We start from the raw sequence: 15,411 nt of genomic DNA, 5'->3' as shown, positions 1-15,411 counted from the left end.
TATCCTCCCCCGGAAAGAGTTGAAACCTGCAGCACTCCACAAGCCTAGAACCTTCAGATCTCCATTGATCGGAGTAGAGATTTAGATCTTAACACCAGTTGGGTTGTCGTGTCAGAAGAAGTGATGATAGGAGTCCATAAAGAAAGTGGATTAATATTTGGAAAAAAAGTTAAAGGGGTACAGAGCAGGGGCAGGGGAACAGCATAAAGGGCAGTCTAATAGCTGCCTTCTGTGTTCATTTTAGGAGCTGTGAGCACAAACCTGGTCAGGATAAACAAAAATAGAATTAACACATGGCCTAGTTTAAGGCTTTGGTATGGCCGAGAGAAATGACGAGCAAGCTTCATCGGTGTCACTGCGGACAATTGTGAAAACAGCGATGTGGATATCAAGTGGAAGATTGAAAAGAGGCGATACAGCCATAGAGGGGGGCCCTTCACGCGTCGAAAGAACGCCCCTGCCCCTGCTGTCATTGTTTAGCTGGGGAAGCAGAGAAAGTATTCATTATGCAGACTTTTCATTGTTTTTTTTATTCCCCGCCGAGAATCTCTTAGTTTGAAATCAACCAGTGTGTTTAAAGAGATTGATGTACGGACAATTAGTACGTTGGTTGTTACATTTTGTTACAAACTCTGTTCAGTCCCTGACAAACCCAAGCTCTCACTTTCAATCACAACACAACCGCTGACTGCATTCATAAAAATTACAAGAAAAATCAGTAGCACAACAGACTGAACCCCAAAAGTGAATCATTTCTCGTCTATCCATAAGAGTTTATCAAGCAATGTTAAACCTGTCCAAGCAACTGCAGCACAGGATTTAAAAAATACATGCTGATTCAAACATTCTGAAATTTCTCTACCGCCTTTTTATGGAGATTATTGTTAAAACACGAATTCACCTTTTCCGGTGAGTAAAACTATTGATATGAGGTAAATCTGAAACACGTCTGAAAGCTCAGGAACTTACGTCGTTTAAATACACGCTCTAAAAATCCAAAAAACTTCCCACTATTGCCAATTCTAGCCTTAAGACTGGTGCCACGTGCTTGTAAATACGTTTTTTTTTAATTAAAATGCTTCAGCATTTTAATAAAGAAACCCATTCAACGAGCAAACAATATGTAAATTATGTAAATAAGCCGTGTCTAGAAATGCCTGAAACCGTAAGGCTAACATTTTCTGACAATCGAGGTTACAATATTTCCCCGGAGATTTACATTTTTACCCTTGAGCACTGATTGGAATAATTTAGTCCAGGACTGCAATCAATTTAAAAGCTTTCGCAACACACAGTGCTAATGATCAAAAATAAATTGCAAGCTAAAGTGTACTTTGTAAATAGGAAGTTGATTTAGTATTGAATCTGGGGCCAGGCTTAACACATGTACACACTCTCCATAATAGAATACTATATTCCAGAAGTAATGGTAAACCGAACTAAAACATAATAATTACAAGTCTTCTTCGGAAGAAAAATATATTGATTCTAATTAATAATTTTATTGGGTGTGATCTTCAGAGAGCTTCATTGTATATATAATCCAGATGGCGAACTATTAATTATAAACTTCTCTGGAATGGTTAATTGTTACAAAACAAACAACGCGAATAGCTGGACTGTGGCAGCTGGAAGTCTGGCGGCTGTGAAACTGCCCAGAATTTGATGTTTTGTTAGGAACCAATCATACAGACCGACCGTCTCTTGGGAGTTTGCTTTTCAGCACCACTGACTGCGGACAACTCCATTTTAGAAGGATAAAATACAATACAGCCGGTGCTGGAAATCTGAAATTAAAACACAAATGCAGGAAATACTCAGCAGGTCAGACAGCATCTGTGGAGAGAAAGAACAAAGTGACTCTGTTTCAATGTCAGATGCTGCCTAACCAGCTGGGTGTTTCAATCAGTTTCTGTCCAGTTACAGAGGCGGTCACTTGTCTCCATTTAAAAGCCGCTTGCTGGCGAAATCTATGAGGTGACAGTAATAATAGCGTCAACAAAGATTTTCTTTACTCCTTGCCGATTCAGTTACTTATTTAACAAAGTTAGTGCAGTATCGATGTAGTGTTATTGTATAAATCTCTGGTTTAGTCTGAGGAATGAAGTATCATTACTTTAAACTAAAATAATCAAAATGCCATTTCAATCACATCAGATCTGATCGATTGCTACATGTTTAACAAAGGCACTACGTGGTGGGATTTCCCGAAATGGAGCCATAAAACTTAGGTTCCTATACTTCCACTTAACTCCAGATGGTATTTTTGAAAGCCAGGCCTAGGTTTCCCAGGAGGCAAAATGTCCATGAATCGTGGAAGTGCCAGATTTCGCTATTATTTTACATTAGCATTTCAAGTTTTATGAACCGGTTTCTTAAATAAAACGCTATAATAATACCTCAGGAAAAGTTTGGAGAGTTTAAGGAGGCTGAGGTACTTCCATGGAGTGCTCCGTCTCCCTGATGCTGCTGTGTTATAATGAGACCCACACATTATCAGTGATGCTGCACCGAGTATCTTAACACGCGCTTAAAACTTTTAAAACCGCCTTTTATAAAGCGCCGTTATCGATTAACTAATAATGGCATTGTCTCTATTTAGTATCCAAGAGCACCGTTTTTGTGGTTTATATCACAGTATGAAATTTATATTACCTGTCTTGTAATTGCATATCAATTGAAAGGTTTCTTCATACTCGTAAACAACCCCTATAGAATAGATAATTGTCGCTAAAGTTGGTAAAACTGAAGGCAAGTCCAGCTCAAATCCACTTAGGCAACAGCTTTAAAACGATGATTGGTCATACATAAAATACACTGAAGTTTGAAACAAAATTAATATTAGTGATGTTAACTTAGAGTCTTATAAATCTGGATAAAATGGTTTAGAGCACAAAACTAACTAAAACATTCCTTTCTGTACTCGGGCTGCTGCTAAGAGTCGCGGTTTAGAAGATGTGGCCAGTCTTTGGCAACATGGAATTTAAAGCCACATTTACAAAATAATCGAACATGGTAATATCTGATATTCTGAATAAAGCAGCTGGAAAGTTTGATGGTTGCCTTTATTTATACAAATATATTATAATCAATGGACAGCGCCTCAGTCCGGTTGTTAGTGAGTCCGCGGCTCTCTCCTCAGGTGTAGAAAGTATCCAGATGAGTGTCGTTCTAATGTCCCTGTTGGTCTCCGTCATTCATTTACACTTTACATACCATGTGAAACCTCGGACTTTACATAGAGACGATCAAATTACGAAATATACATCTAAGTGGAAATCCAGAGTTAACTGACATACATTTCTGCTATATGTGCGTCCTCTTTATAAACACAAATATTTAATTTCAAGAAATAGGAATTCGGGCTTAATGTGATTTGCCATGCGCCGTGTCTGTGGTCGCCCCCTCCCCCCCCGTTTTCTTGAAACTATGCTATGTTCAAGTATTATCACAACAGTCTGTTTTCTGCAATCAGGCGATAGAGTTCATTACAAAAGCATGGATTGGGACACGGGGTTCCTCGGAGTGTCCGTACAGTGAAGGTCTGATTCCGATTCTGCTGCCCTCGGGCCGCTCCCGGAGGGCACTGTGTGTGTGTTATTGTGGATGTGGGCGGACAGACAGGCAGCTGCCGCCTTTGGACCTGGGCTCACCATCATCCCACTCCCTTTCTCTGGCGAGGAGCCTTTCACCGCCTCGGGGCTGCAGTGGTCGCGCTCGTACTCTTGCTGAGCCCTCTGCATCTTCCGCTTCTTCATTTTGCTTTTGTGAAAGTGAAAGGTGAGGAGAGAGACGGCGATCACACCGAAGATCAGCGTCACTAGCACGATAAGAACCACAGTGGCGGAGAAAGAGTATATTAACTTTCCCACCTCGGTGACACAGGTACCATTGCTTTGAGAAAAGTTCCTGTTTCCAGTGCAAGAGGACAAAGAAAGCGGCAAATCTTTGTGTATCCTGGCACTCATTTGTTGGGCTGTAAAGTATCCGTTCTCACAGCTGCCGATGTGTCGAGCTCCCTCACGCTGCTGGTCGGCGTTACGATACGGCACCAGATAAATGACTCTCCTCCTCGGGGCTGCGGGAAAGGGACCCTGTTATAGGCAAACAGAATTCCAATGTACAAGTTTAAGATCCAGCAACAGCACAGTATGATATCAAATGAAACGCAAGGCCTCCCTAAAGCATTCTGTACTTGAATGTATTTAGACACAAACTGAACTGTGTAAAAAAAATGAATTTTTAAGAATAAAAAAGGTCACACGGTGGTTGGCTTGGCGATGCAAGAAATGCGAAGAGAAAAGCTGGTCCACCAATGGTGGTGTAATGCGTCTGTGTGCGTCTGTCTAATCCACAACGCTGTGCAATGAAGCAATCGCTTGGGGTAACAAAAGGACTATAGCGACGAGAAAAATCATTCACCTAAACCGAATAACCCAAGTTTATGGCCAGACATGGGAATCTCGTCTGCTCCGTTTGATTTACACTACACTCAGGCAGACAGGCAGGCGCGGGTTTGTTTCCAAACCTTAGTTGATAGCAGTCAAAATAATGTTGGAAGTGTATTCTTAGAACAGGCTTCTAACGTTAGGCTAGTTCTACTATATTACTGCTGGGAGCCGGCGGTGTCACCTATCTATAACACGGAGCTAATCTGGATTCCCAGATCGGTTACATCACTCACTTCCAGCCCAGTTCCCTGCAATCACTTCATCACTTTTTATTTCCACGCTTTCAGAAGTCCAAACGTGTGCTCTTTACAAAGATAACAGCCAAGCAAAAAAAAAGAACAAAAACAAAACAGCCTTCATCGGGAATACCAGTTTGCGAGTTGGGGGCAGAGCAGCAAAGTAACCTTCGGCTGATTTGTTATAAAGGAGTAAAAGTCAGCTGCAGCATCAATAAAGGAGGCGGATTAAACTGCCAATCAAGCCAGTTTTGCGGAGACACGCAAGCAGCAAAAACAAAACTACACATTGATATCCATATACATCTAGGAGGAGGATTTACTTTAAAAAAGAGTACATAATACATATAGTTCTGTGAAAAGTGACTTCAACCGCTCTTTGATCGTAGTTTTAAATTAAAGATTGCCAGATGTGTTTTCCTACCTTGGCTGGCTGGCGAGTCCTGCTGTTCCGGAAGCTAAGAGCTGAAATAACGAAATAATAATAAGGCAGTTCGGTGAAACAATGTGAACAGCACAGCCCCAATAACCGGAAGTACGTATTCCCTTAGACAACCAAAAATATCACTGATCTCATCCAGTTACTTGTTCTTTCCCATTCATTTTAAATATTGTCCGGCTTTTACAGGGTTTTTTTTTTCAAAATTCACTTGCTATATTTTTCAGTATCCTATTAACTTCAGGGGGGAGTGGGAATTGAAGCAGAAAATATACACAGCCTGCTGCAGATACAGGCGCAGATTGGTTAATTTCTTTTATTCACCTCATCCAATTTCCAGCGGTGCATCTCGATCTCTGTCGAATCTGCCAATAACATCGTGCGGGTTCATTTCATCTGCACCGACACGCCATTCCGTCTGCTTTTACTGAGGCCAATTTAACCTCAACCAATCAGAATTCGATTTCGATTCCATTTTCTGTAATATGATTTAGTTACACAATTAGTTTAGAATGTTGAATGGTTTTGGAAATTCCAGTGTTATCATATGCATTCAAGAACTTATTTTATGGCATTGCTGCGCAAGGATTGTGACTGAATGGCATCACATTTGTAACATCTAACATCAGATCGATTGAGGGACAGGAATAATCTTGGAGCGGAGTACCTGGAACCACGAACTCACATTGGAGCTGCCCGTTTGAGGCTAAGGCATGGGATTTTATCTGAAACCATAAGATTTAAGATCAGAACTAGGCCATTCAATGAGATCACGGCTGATTTGATAACCATCAACTCCACTTTCTGTCTTTTCTCCATAGCCCTTGATTCCCTTACTGATTAAAAATCTGTCTATCTCAGTCTTGAATATACTTAATGACCCAGCCTCTACAGCCTTCTGTGATGAAGAATTCCACAGATTGACTACCCTCTGAGAGAAGAAATTCCTCCTCATCTCTGTCTTAAATGGGTGGCCCCTTAATCTAAGATTATACCCTCTGGTCCTAGACTCACCCACAATGGGGAAACAACCTCTCAGCATTTACCCTGTCAAGCCCCCTAAGAATCTTACATGTTTCAATAAGTTCACTTCTCAGTCTTCTAAGCTCCAATGAGTACAGGCCCAACCTAATCAACTGCTCTTCATAAGAAAATCCCCCCATACCCAGGATCAGCCTGGTGAACCTTCTCTGGACTGCCTCCAATGCCAGTATATCTTTCCTTAGATAAGGGGACCAAAACAGTTCACAGTATTCTAGGTGTGGTCTAACTAGTGCCTTATATAGTTTTAGCAAAACTTCCCTATTTTTATAGTCCATTCCCTTTGAAATAACGGCCAACATTCCATTTGCCTCCCTATTACCTGCTGAACTCGTGTGCTAGCTTTTTGTGATTCATGCATGAGGACCCCCAAATCCCTCTGTGCTAAAGGTTTCTGCAGTCTTTCCCCATTTAAATAATATTCAGCTCCTCTTCTTCCTGCCAAAATGCATAACCTCACATTTTCCCACATTATATTCCATTTGCCAAGTTTTTGCCACTCACTTAACCTGTCTATATCGCTCTGTAGACTCTTCGTGTCATCCCACCTATTTTTGTGAGATCTGCAAACTTGGCAAGAGTATTTATCTCATCCAAGTCATTAATATATATTGTAAATAATTGTGGCCCTAGCACTGATCCCTGTGGCACTCCACTAGTTACAGGCTGCCATCCTGAAAATGCCCCCCTTATCCTAACTCTTTGTCTTCTATTAGTTACCAATCCTCTAACCATGCTAATATACTATCCCCAAAACCATGGGCTCTTATTTTATTAAGTAGTCTTATGTGTGGTACCTTATCGAACACGTTTTGAAAATCCAAATATATTACATATATTGGTTCCCCTTTATCTATCCTGCTTGCTACCTCCTCAATGAATTCTAATAAATTTTCCAGGCATGATTTGCCCTTCATGAAGCCATGCTGACTCTGCTTGATTATATTATACATTTCTAAATGTTCTGCTATTACATCCTTGATAATAGACTCTAACATTTTCCCAATGATGATGTTAAGCTAACTGGCCTATGGTTACCTGTTGTTTGGCTCCTTCCCTTTTTAAATAAGGGTGTTACATTGGCAGTTTTCCAATCCTCTGGGGCTTTTCCAGAATCTAAGGATTCTTGGAAGGTTACTACCAGTGCATTCATTATCTGTGTAGCTACTTCCTTTAATATTCTAGGATTCAACCCACCAGATCCAGGGGACCTATCGGCATTTAGCCCCATTAGTCTCCCTAGTACTTTTTCTCTAGTGATACTAATTGTATTTATTTCCCCCCCCCAACCCCCACACCCACCGCCCCCCCCCCCCCCCCCCCCCCCCCGCAACACACACACACACACAGACACACACTTTTGCCCCTTGATTATTTAGTATTTCTGGAATGCTATTAGTATCTTCTGCCCTGAAGACTGATGCAAAGTATTTATTCAACTCCTCTGCCATTTCTTGCTTCCCCATTATTATTTCCACAGCCTCATTCTCTAAGGGACTTATGTTCACTTTGGCCTCTCTCTTCCTTTTTATATATTTAAAGAAGCTCTACTTGTCCATTTTTTCATGTATAGTCTCCATGCAGAGCACAGTTGTGCTAGGAGTATCCTAGGGAGATTGAAAATAACTTTTATCAGTGGCTTGTAAGGTGGTACACATATGTCAGATCCTGTGGAGACCTGTGAAATAATCAGAAAAGAATCAGCTTTACTTTCTCTTGTGAAGGATGTTAGGAGGCAGTGGTTTCTGTTAATATTTCCATATAACTAGTCAAATTGTAAGTAAGTTGACAAGTGTAACTCAATTTACTCTGATTGTATTAATTTGATTTCAGCCACTGGAGCCATAAATACTTAATAAATCTTAAATGACTTAATAAATCTATTTTGCTTAGACAAATCTCAACCAATTAAGGCAAAACAGGACTCTTTGCATAGCAAATTTAGAAAATTTATTTAAAGAAAATGTATACTTAACAAACTTAGTACAGTGACTTTTAACAGCTCAGCCAGTTGCACAGTCTGTTGAAGTATAGATCATGTTCATCCTCTCAGGTCTCTGATCTCAACCTTGAACCCACTTGCAGAGATTGACAGATGGTTCGAGCTCTCAAATATTGAGAATCTGGCTAGCAACAAAACCCTACTAATCTCCTACTTTTATCCTGCAGATCTCCATCATGCTATGTTCGAGTCAGGCTATTGTTGATGTAATGATTGGTTCTCGCTGTTGTTAGGTGAATTTAACTGTTTGTTTAATTACATCCTTCAATTGATAACACTTGGTTCAAAAAGATAGCAATGTAACATCCATAAGGAAAAATTACTTCTCTACCAGTTTTAATCTGGTTGAACCAATAAGCCAGACTTCTAAATTGCCATGATGTACTCTACCTTATCAGGGTTCAGAAAGATTCCTTTGCTCAAACAATGTCTTGCTGAGACTTTACTGTCTAGGAATCTTCAACTTATATTGTTATTATACATTAATACTTTAAATGAAAATCAAGTCTTTCCAATATACTTATTCATTACAGTACATTAATTCACTAATTATAACTTAATCAAGTTTCATCACCTTTAAAATCATCTGTTTCATGACTGGCTATTACTTAATACAATATTTTAAATCAATGCATGTAGTTTGTATAGAATACAAAATGCAGGATATGAAATGAATGAAGAAACTGCATGTTATTTGTTAAAATGGTTTCCTTGATCTAGTTCATTATTAAAGTGAATACAGTATAAAAATGGGCAAGCTAAACTAAAATCTAGCTACCCAGGCCTTTCTACACTTCATCATGGACCATTGTAAGACTCAGGGAAAACCCAGTTACATTGTTTTCATCAATGTGCATAAGGCTTTCAAACTAATGTCTTACACCGGCCTCTTGGAGAAGTTGAAGAATTATGGAATTGTGTGGCCAAACATTGGATTTTATCCAACATATTTACAGGATCTCCAAAACATGTCTGGTGGTGGTGTGTTACAGTTCACTCAGGAAGTCCATGTTGCTGTAGCGACTATACATCTTTACAGGCATGTTGTAGTCTGGAGCTATGGATAGTGATAGTAGAGGCTCCAACTTTCTTTCCATCACTTGGCTGACCAGGAATCTCTCCCATTCTTATTGCCTGCCATTGACGTGTTTGGGATGGATTTGCATGCTTGGCTGCATTATGAATACAGTTTCCTTGACTATCAAGCCCTTGGGGTAGGACTCAAGCCCGGAACTTCTGGCTCAGAAGCAGGGATGCTACCCACAGCGCCAAAAGACTGCCTCACAAGATGCATAGGGATTGACAAAAACAACATCTCCATTCCTTTTGAAAGAAGTATGAAACAACAATGTCCACTATCATCCATTAGATTCAATGTTGTCATCAATGAAATTGCCGAATAACACTAAGAGAAATTGTTAGATTTTTCCTGGTATTTATAAATAAACATGCTCTTTTTTGCAAATGCTATTGCATTATTGATAGCTATTTATAGGGCCCTAATGAATTCTAATCACCAACTTGAATAATGGGTTAAAGGTAGGATATGGTGGTGGCTACAATATTATTACTTTACTCAGCTCAAGAGACCTTCAAGGTATTGATTGAAGGATATAAGGTTCATCAGTTGTTAACTGTTATTAGTATCTGGATATTTCTGTTGATTGCAACTTTGGCTTGGAGGCAATTCTCAGGTTTCAGCTGACATGGGCAAAGGGGTCATGATCTTTAATAACAGCAAAGCTCTAATGCAGGTAAAGTTAGTAGCTTATAAGGTGTGCCTTGAAAAAAATGTTCTTCATGGTTCAGAATTCTAAATATTCAACTGAAGGACTTCCTTCAGCCCAAATATGAGGTGAAACTATAAGGTGGATATTTGGCAAAAGGTATTTGCAGGAAGGAATGGCGCAAGCCTACAATGTCCCACCCTGAAAACTGAGCCAACCTCATGTGACTCATATCTTTTTGCTAAGGAACTGGAACTGTCGCTGGGTCGAAATCTTGGAACACCCTCCCTAACAGCACCGTGGATGTACCTGTGAACATGGGCTGCAGTGGTTTGAGAAAGCAGCTCATCCCTATCTTCTCAAGGACAATTAGAGATGAGCAATAAATGCTGGCCTTGCGAGTTACACTCACCTCAAGAATGATTAAAATAGCCTACAGTTAGTAATGAATAATCCTGGTGCATTTGGATGTATAGAACATTAAAGTGGGTGGTACATAACAATCGTCCTGTGTAAGTGCTTCTACTATGCTAAAGATACGTGTTTGTCTTTAGTTTGCTGAGAAAACCCTAAAGCTTGGAATGACAATTGCTGAAAGTGTTTAGCTGGAGGTTGGTTATGAGAATGTGCATTCATCTATCAAGGGATCAATGTTTACCATACCTGGGTTGTAACGAAGTAAGTAATTGCTGGCAAAGTTTTATATCTCCAATTGTCACAATAATACTTCAATAGGCTGTGGTATGTGTCCAAGCTTTGGTCAAGAATTTGGTGGCAATGGACACATTTCATGCTGGTCACCATGCTGATTGTGAGAAATTCCTGGTATTCTAGTGGGCCTCAAACATGTTTGTTGGGTGTCTAGGAACCAATAGTGACTATATTCAAAGGAAATGGAAAGTAAACAAGATTAAATTGGCTCCTAAATGATGGAAAATTGGGAATGATTCAATGAGGCAAACTCAATAATCAGGTATTGAATCTATTAATGTCCACAATACTCCTGAGTGCTGTTAATGATTAAATAGCCAACCTTGCTCATTAATGATCTCTGGGAGAGTAAGTATGTCAAGTGAGTCTGAAATTTATAACACTTGGGACTTTGCTTAACTATGCAGACCTGTGCCTTAAGGTGTTGATGGTTCTAGCTGGACACTCACTTCACACACAGGTTTCAGCGTTCAACACTAATAAACTGCATCGTGTTAGCTGGTTAAACTCCAATTCATGAACAAAATTTTAACTTTGTTAGCCTGCCCTTAATCTTATTGCCCTATGGGCAAACACAAATCCTACTTGTGTGATTTCTCAGTAGCCTGTTTTGGAGAATTTTAAGCAGGGTTTCCATGCATGTTCAACACCTGGCAGACAGAAAAAAACTTCAAATAAGATTATGAATGAAAGTCTTTTTGTACTATTGCCCTCTTGGCTTGAACCACTGTTGTTAAATTATTGGACTGCTTATCTGACATCTAGTACTGGATGAGCAGAAATCTCCTGCAATTAAATATTGGGAAGACAAACTATTGTTTTCAGTTCCAGCCCCAAACTCCATTTCCAGCTATCAACTCTATCCTGTTCCCTAACAACAGGCTGAGAATAAGCCATAATAAAAACAGGAAATGCTCTGAAGAAGTCATACGGACTCAAAACATTAACTCTGTTTCTCTCTCCACAGATACTACCAGACCTGCTGAGTCTTTCCGGCATTTTCTGTTTTTATTCCAGATTTGGGTACCCCGAAGATGTGCTGGGGAATCTCCTTGAGAAATTCACAGGCAGGGTTTGCATGGCAATTGCCCAGAAGTGCAAACTTCCCCTGCGCACTCACCCTGCACTGGGAACCATGTGAAAATGCAATTTAAATTGCAAGCTTCAGATGGTTCCAACTGGGTTACACCAATAGTTACCCAGAAAAAGTTAGAAGAATTAAAACTACTTCCAACTTCTGGGTAACTTCTTGGGCTGACCCCCAACAGGAATCCCCACTACCCCAGACCCTCCAAGGGTTTCCACCTAACCCCTGATTAATCCCCCTACAGGACACCCCCTCCCACTGATTCCCCAGGGGTCCACCCCACTCCCTGACTACTACCTCTCAAGGGATTCACCCACACCCCCCCAACCCCCACCCCCAGGAATCTCCTACTATTCCCCCAATATGGGATTCCCCACATCTGCATGGGACTCCTCCCCCCATCCTGGCTGGCTTGACTCACACCCACCACCTCCAGGACCAAGGCAACCTGACCTGAGGCCCGAATCCCCTCCTCCCAAGGCCTGACACCATCCCCCCCCGCCCCCTGCAAGATCCAATGTCCCCCCCGAGGCCTGACCTCCCCATACCCACCCCCACAGGCCTGACACCCTCCCCTACACCCCACTGATACCCATCCTGCCAACCCAAGGCCTGACACCCTTCCCCCCGCTGACATCCAGGCCTGACCCGAGGCATGAATCCCCCCAGCTCCACCCTACCCGGGGGGGGCCTGCCACAACCACCGAGGTCCAACCCCACTCTGGACCCAAGGCCCTGACACCCTCTCCCCAACACCTCCAACACCCTCTACCCCCCCCGCCCCCCCCCCACCCCCGGGCTCTACCCTACAAGTTCCAACACCCTCCAACCCACCCCCTGGGGCCTGACCCCCACCCTTCCATAGGCCCAGCCTGACCCGACCCAAGGCCTGATTCCTCTCCCCTCACCGATGCCCGACACCCTCCGAATTCCTCCCCGAACTCCAACCCCACCCCCGACCTCCAGTGCAACCAATCCCCGAATCCTATCCACTTACCTTCAACACCAACCTTCTCCCTGGCCAGTCAAGGACCTTTAACTTTCAATGGACCTTTGAAGTTACCTGGTTCATGGCAGCTAGCGCCGTAAACCAGGTGGTGTGGCCTCCTTCACTTTGGCCCTCCTGGACTTCGTCGCTAGGCCCTGAGGATGCGCAGCGCTGCCTGGATCTCACTCGGCCTGAGTTGGAAGATCGGGCAAGATAGGATCGGAAAGAGACTAACATAAGTAATTGGGCACGGAGTGGCAATCCATCCGGCACTGATTGCCACTCGCAGGAAGTTCAGGCCCAATATCTCCTTGTGTGGCTCATTGTCATAATTCTCCTGTGAACGCACCTTGGGATGTTTTATTACGTTAAAGGTGTTATATAAATATAAAGGTCAGAATTTTACCCTCGGCGTACAGGGGCGTGCCCGACATGCCAGAATGTAAAATGATGTGCGATGATGTTGGGCGCGTATCCCAACGTCACCGCGCACTGTCACGATATTTCGCTAGGTAGGCGCACAATGAAGATGGAGGCGTGCCTGTCATTAATGAACAGGGCAGTTAAAGCCCTTGAGGCACAAATTGTCTGTGATTTTGCGTAGCCCGTGCAATTTTCAGGCATCGCATGGGCGCTATGGCCAGGCGAGTAGGCCACATTTTCAAAAACCTCATCCATGGGTGGGATAAGAGGAGTGAGTGGGCTCGCTAATGCAAGATGTTTGTAGTTTAGCTTATAAGTTACTGCTACTTGCTTGTGTGAACAGGACAACTTCATTTTACTTCAAAGCTGCTTTGACAGAAATAAGAGGCTTCAGTTCAGGACTCCAGAGGAGTCATACCACTTGGGTACTTCCACATATCAGACAGCCTTCCCTTACCTCGGAATGGGGAATTGTGGTCTCTGCTGGAAGCATGTCCTCTGAGGAGGAAGAGAGGACCAGAAGGAGGAGGTGGCCAGGTGCCCCTTTTCAGCCTCCAGGGGAGTGGACTATGGGAGTACAGGCACAGGCACAAGGGGTGCAGGGCCAGCAGGAAGTCCAAGGTGGAAACGGCTGCCCAAGTCCCCAATATCCTACTGCCAGGTTTTACAGGTGGCGATGCAGCTACCTCAATATGTCCGAGGTGCAATGCCGAAGGAGGCTCCGTCTCTCAAGGGAGACGATTACCTCCATCTGTCAGATGATCGGCCCTGAGATCAGCTCTGACTGTGTGGGTGGACATCCCACGCCAGTGGCACTGAAGGTCACAGGGGCCCTCAACTTCTATGCCTCCGACTCTTTCCAGGGCTCAGTGGGGGATCTGTGCGGAGTCTCCCAATCAGCAGTCCACAGTTGCGTCAAGCTGGTGACAGACGCTCTGTTCAGGTGGGTATAAACTTTCATTCACTACCACACGGATGAGGCCAGCCAGTCAGAGCGAGCCAGAGGCTTTGCAGCAATTGCTGGGTTTCCCTGCATCCAGGGTGCAATAGACTGCACACATGTGGCTATCAAGGCGCCAGTGGGTGATCCCGGTGCCTTCGTCAACAGGAAGGGATTCCACTCCATGAACGTGCAGATAGTGTGTGATCACAGGATGCAGATTCTGCAAGTCTATGCAAGGTACCCAGGCAGCTCCCAAGATGCTTACATCCTGAGACATTCCCAAGTGCCGGGGCTCTACAGTGCTCCGGCTCTGCTGGATGGATGGCTGCTGGGTGACAAGGGCTATCTGCTCAACAAGTGCCTCATGACACCTCTCTAGCATCCAAAAACAGAGGCCGAGCTGCTGTACAAGATAAGCCATGCCTCCACAAGAGCGAGAGCCATTGGTCCTCTCAGGATGCGCTTCCGATGCCTGGACCATTCAGGGGGCGCACTCCAGTACCTCCCAGATCGTGTGTCACTGATGGTGGTTGCTTATTGCGCTCTCCACAATCTGGCACTGGAAAGGGGGGATGCAGTGGAGGAAGAAGATGTTGACGCAGCTGCTCTGGCTGCAGACGATGAGTCCAGTGGTGAGTCTGAGGATGAGCACGGTCAGGAGAACGCTGAGGGTATAGACACTGACCTGGGCAACCTCCAGGGAGGCAAGGACACCCAAGAGGCTTTGATCCAATGCTCCTTCAGCGAGCCTACCAAATAAGAACCACCACTACATGCCAGCGCTGCAAGTTCCATACTCGATACCTGACAGGAACATTTGTTTGATCAACAACATGCACTATGTACCATTTCAATAAAGCTCAGTGACAAACAAGTCACTCATAACATCATGGGCTACCCTGCACCTGCAGAACTAATGAAGCACCCAGAGGCTTGTTGAACAGAAACACATTTAATGCTGTGGCGCCTGGCGTACATAAAACAAATTAAATTGAAAGGTGTTATCCATCACACCTTATAATAATTAACATAAAAGTGAGGGAAAAAAATAAGCCCGTGTTGTGCTTTAAGTTTTCGCTTGCAAGTACTCTGTCTAGGTGCTACCCCCTTGCTGGCACCGGCATTGGAGACAGCCTCCTCACTCTGCTGTCCTGTTGGCCTTGATGACTTGGCCAGCATCCTCTGGCCCGTGGAACCTGTGCTGGCCCCGACTCGGGAGAGCGACCAGAGGCACTGTTGGCATCTCCCCAGTTGCCGCAGCCTCATCAGATGCCATGGTCACTGGCAGAGGGGGGGAGGAGGAGTTGCTGCCCTTATCTGGAGTGCCCTGAGAGAAGCCCACAGAGAAAACAGGCAGCTTGTG

The 15,411-nt window shown here is 43.5% G+C and overlaps 1 protein-coding gene across 1 annotated transcript; it reads right to left on the bottom strand.

Moving 5' to 3' along the window:
• Window positions 1-3,208: 3,208 nt before the first annotated feature.
• Window positions 3,209-5,177, bottom strand: LOC121284486 (uncharacterized protein C11orf87 homolog). Its single transcript, XM_041200009.1, has 2 exons — window positions 5,112-5,177; window positions 3,209-4,094 (listed from the first exon to the last, which is right to left on the bottom strand). Exon 2 carries the CDS (start codon window positions 3,966-3,968, stop codon window positions 3,489-3,491), a length of 480 nt encoding a protein of 159 aa, XP_041055943.1. The 5' UTR covers window positions 3,969-4,094; window positions 5,112-5,177; the 3' UTR covers window positions 3,209-3,488.
• Window positions 5,178-15,411: the final 10,234 nt, after the last annotated feature.

This window comes from Carcharodon carcharias, chromosome 11 (assembly GCF_017639515.1).
Source record: "Carcharodon carcharias isolate sCarCar2 chromosome 11, sCarCar2.pri, whole genome shotgun sequence".
NCBI classification, from domain to species: domain Eukaryota; kingdom Metazoa; phylum Chordata; class Chondrichthyes; order Lamniformes; family Lamnidae; genus Carcharodon; species Carcharodon carcharias.
This window is presented reverse-complemented; position numbering and strand designations above follow the sequence as displayed.

What these genes read in the sequence shown, in the direction of transcription:
- LOC121284486 (XM_041200009.1), bottom strand. Translation starts at nt 3,968, where the DNA reads ATGAGTGCCAGGATACACAAAGATTTGCCGCTTTCTTTGTCCTCTTGC.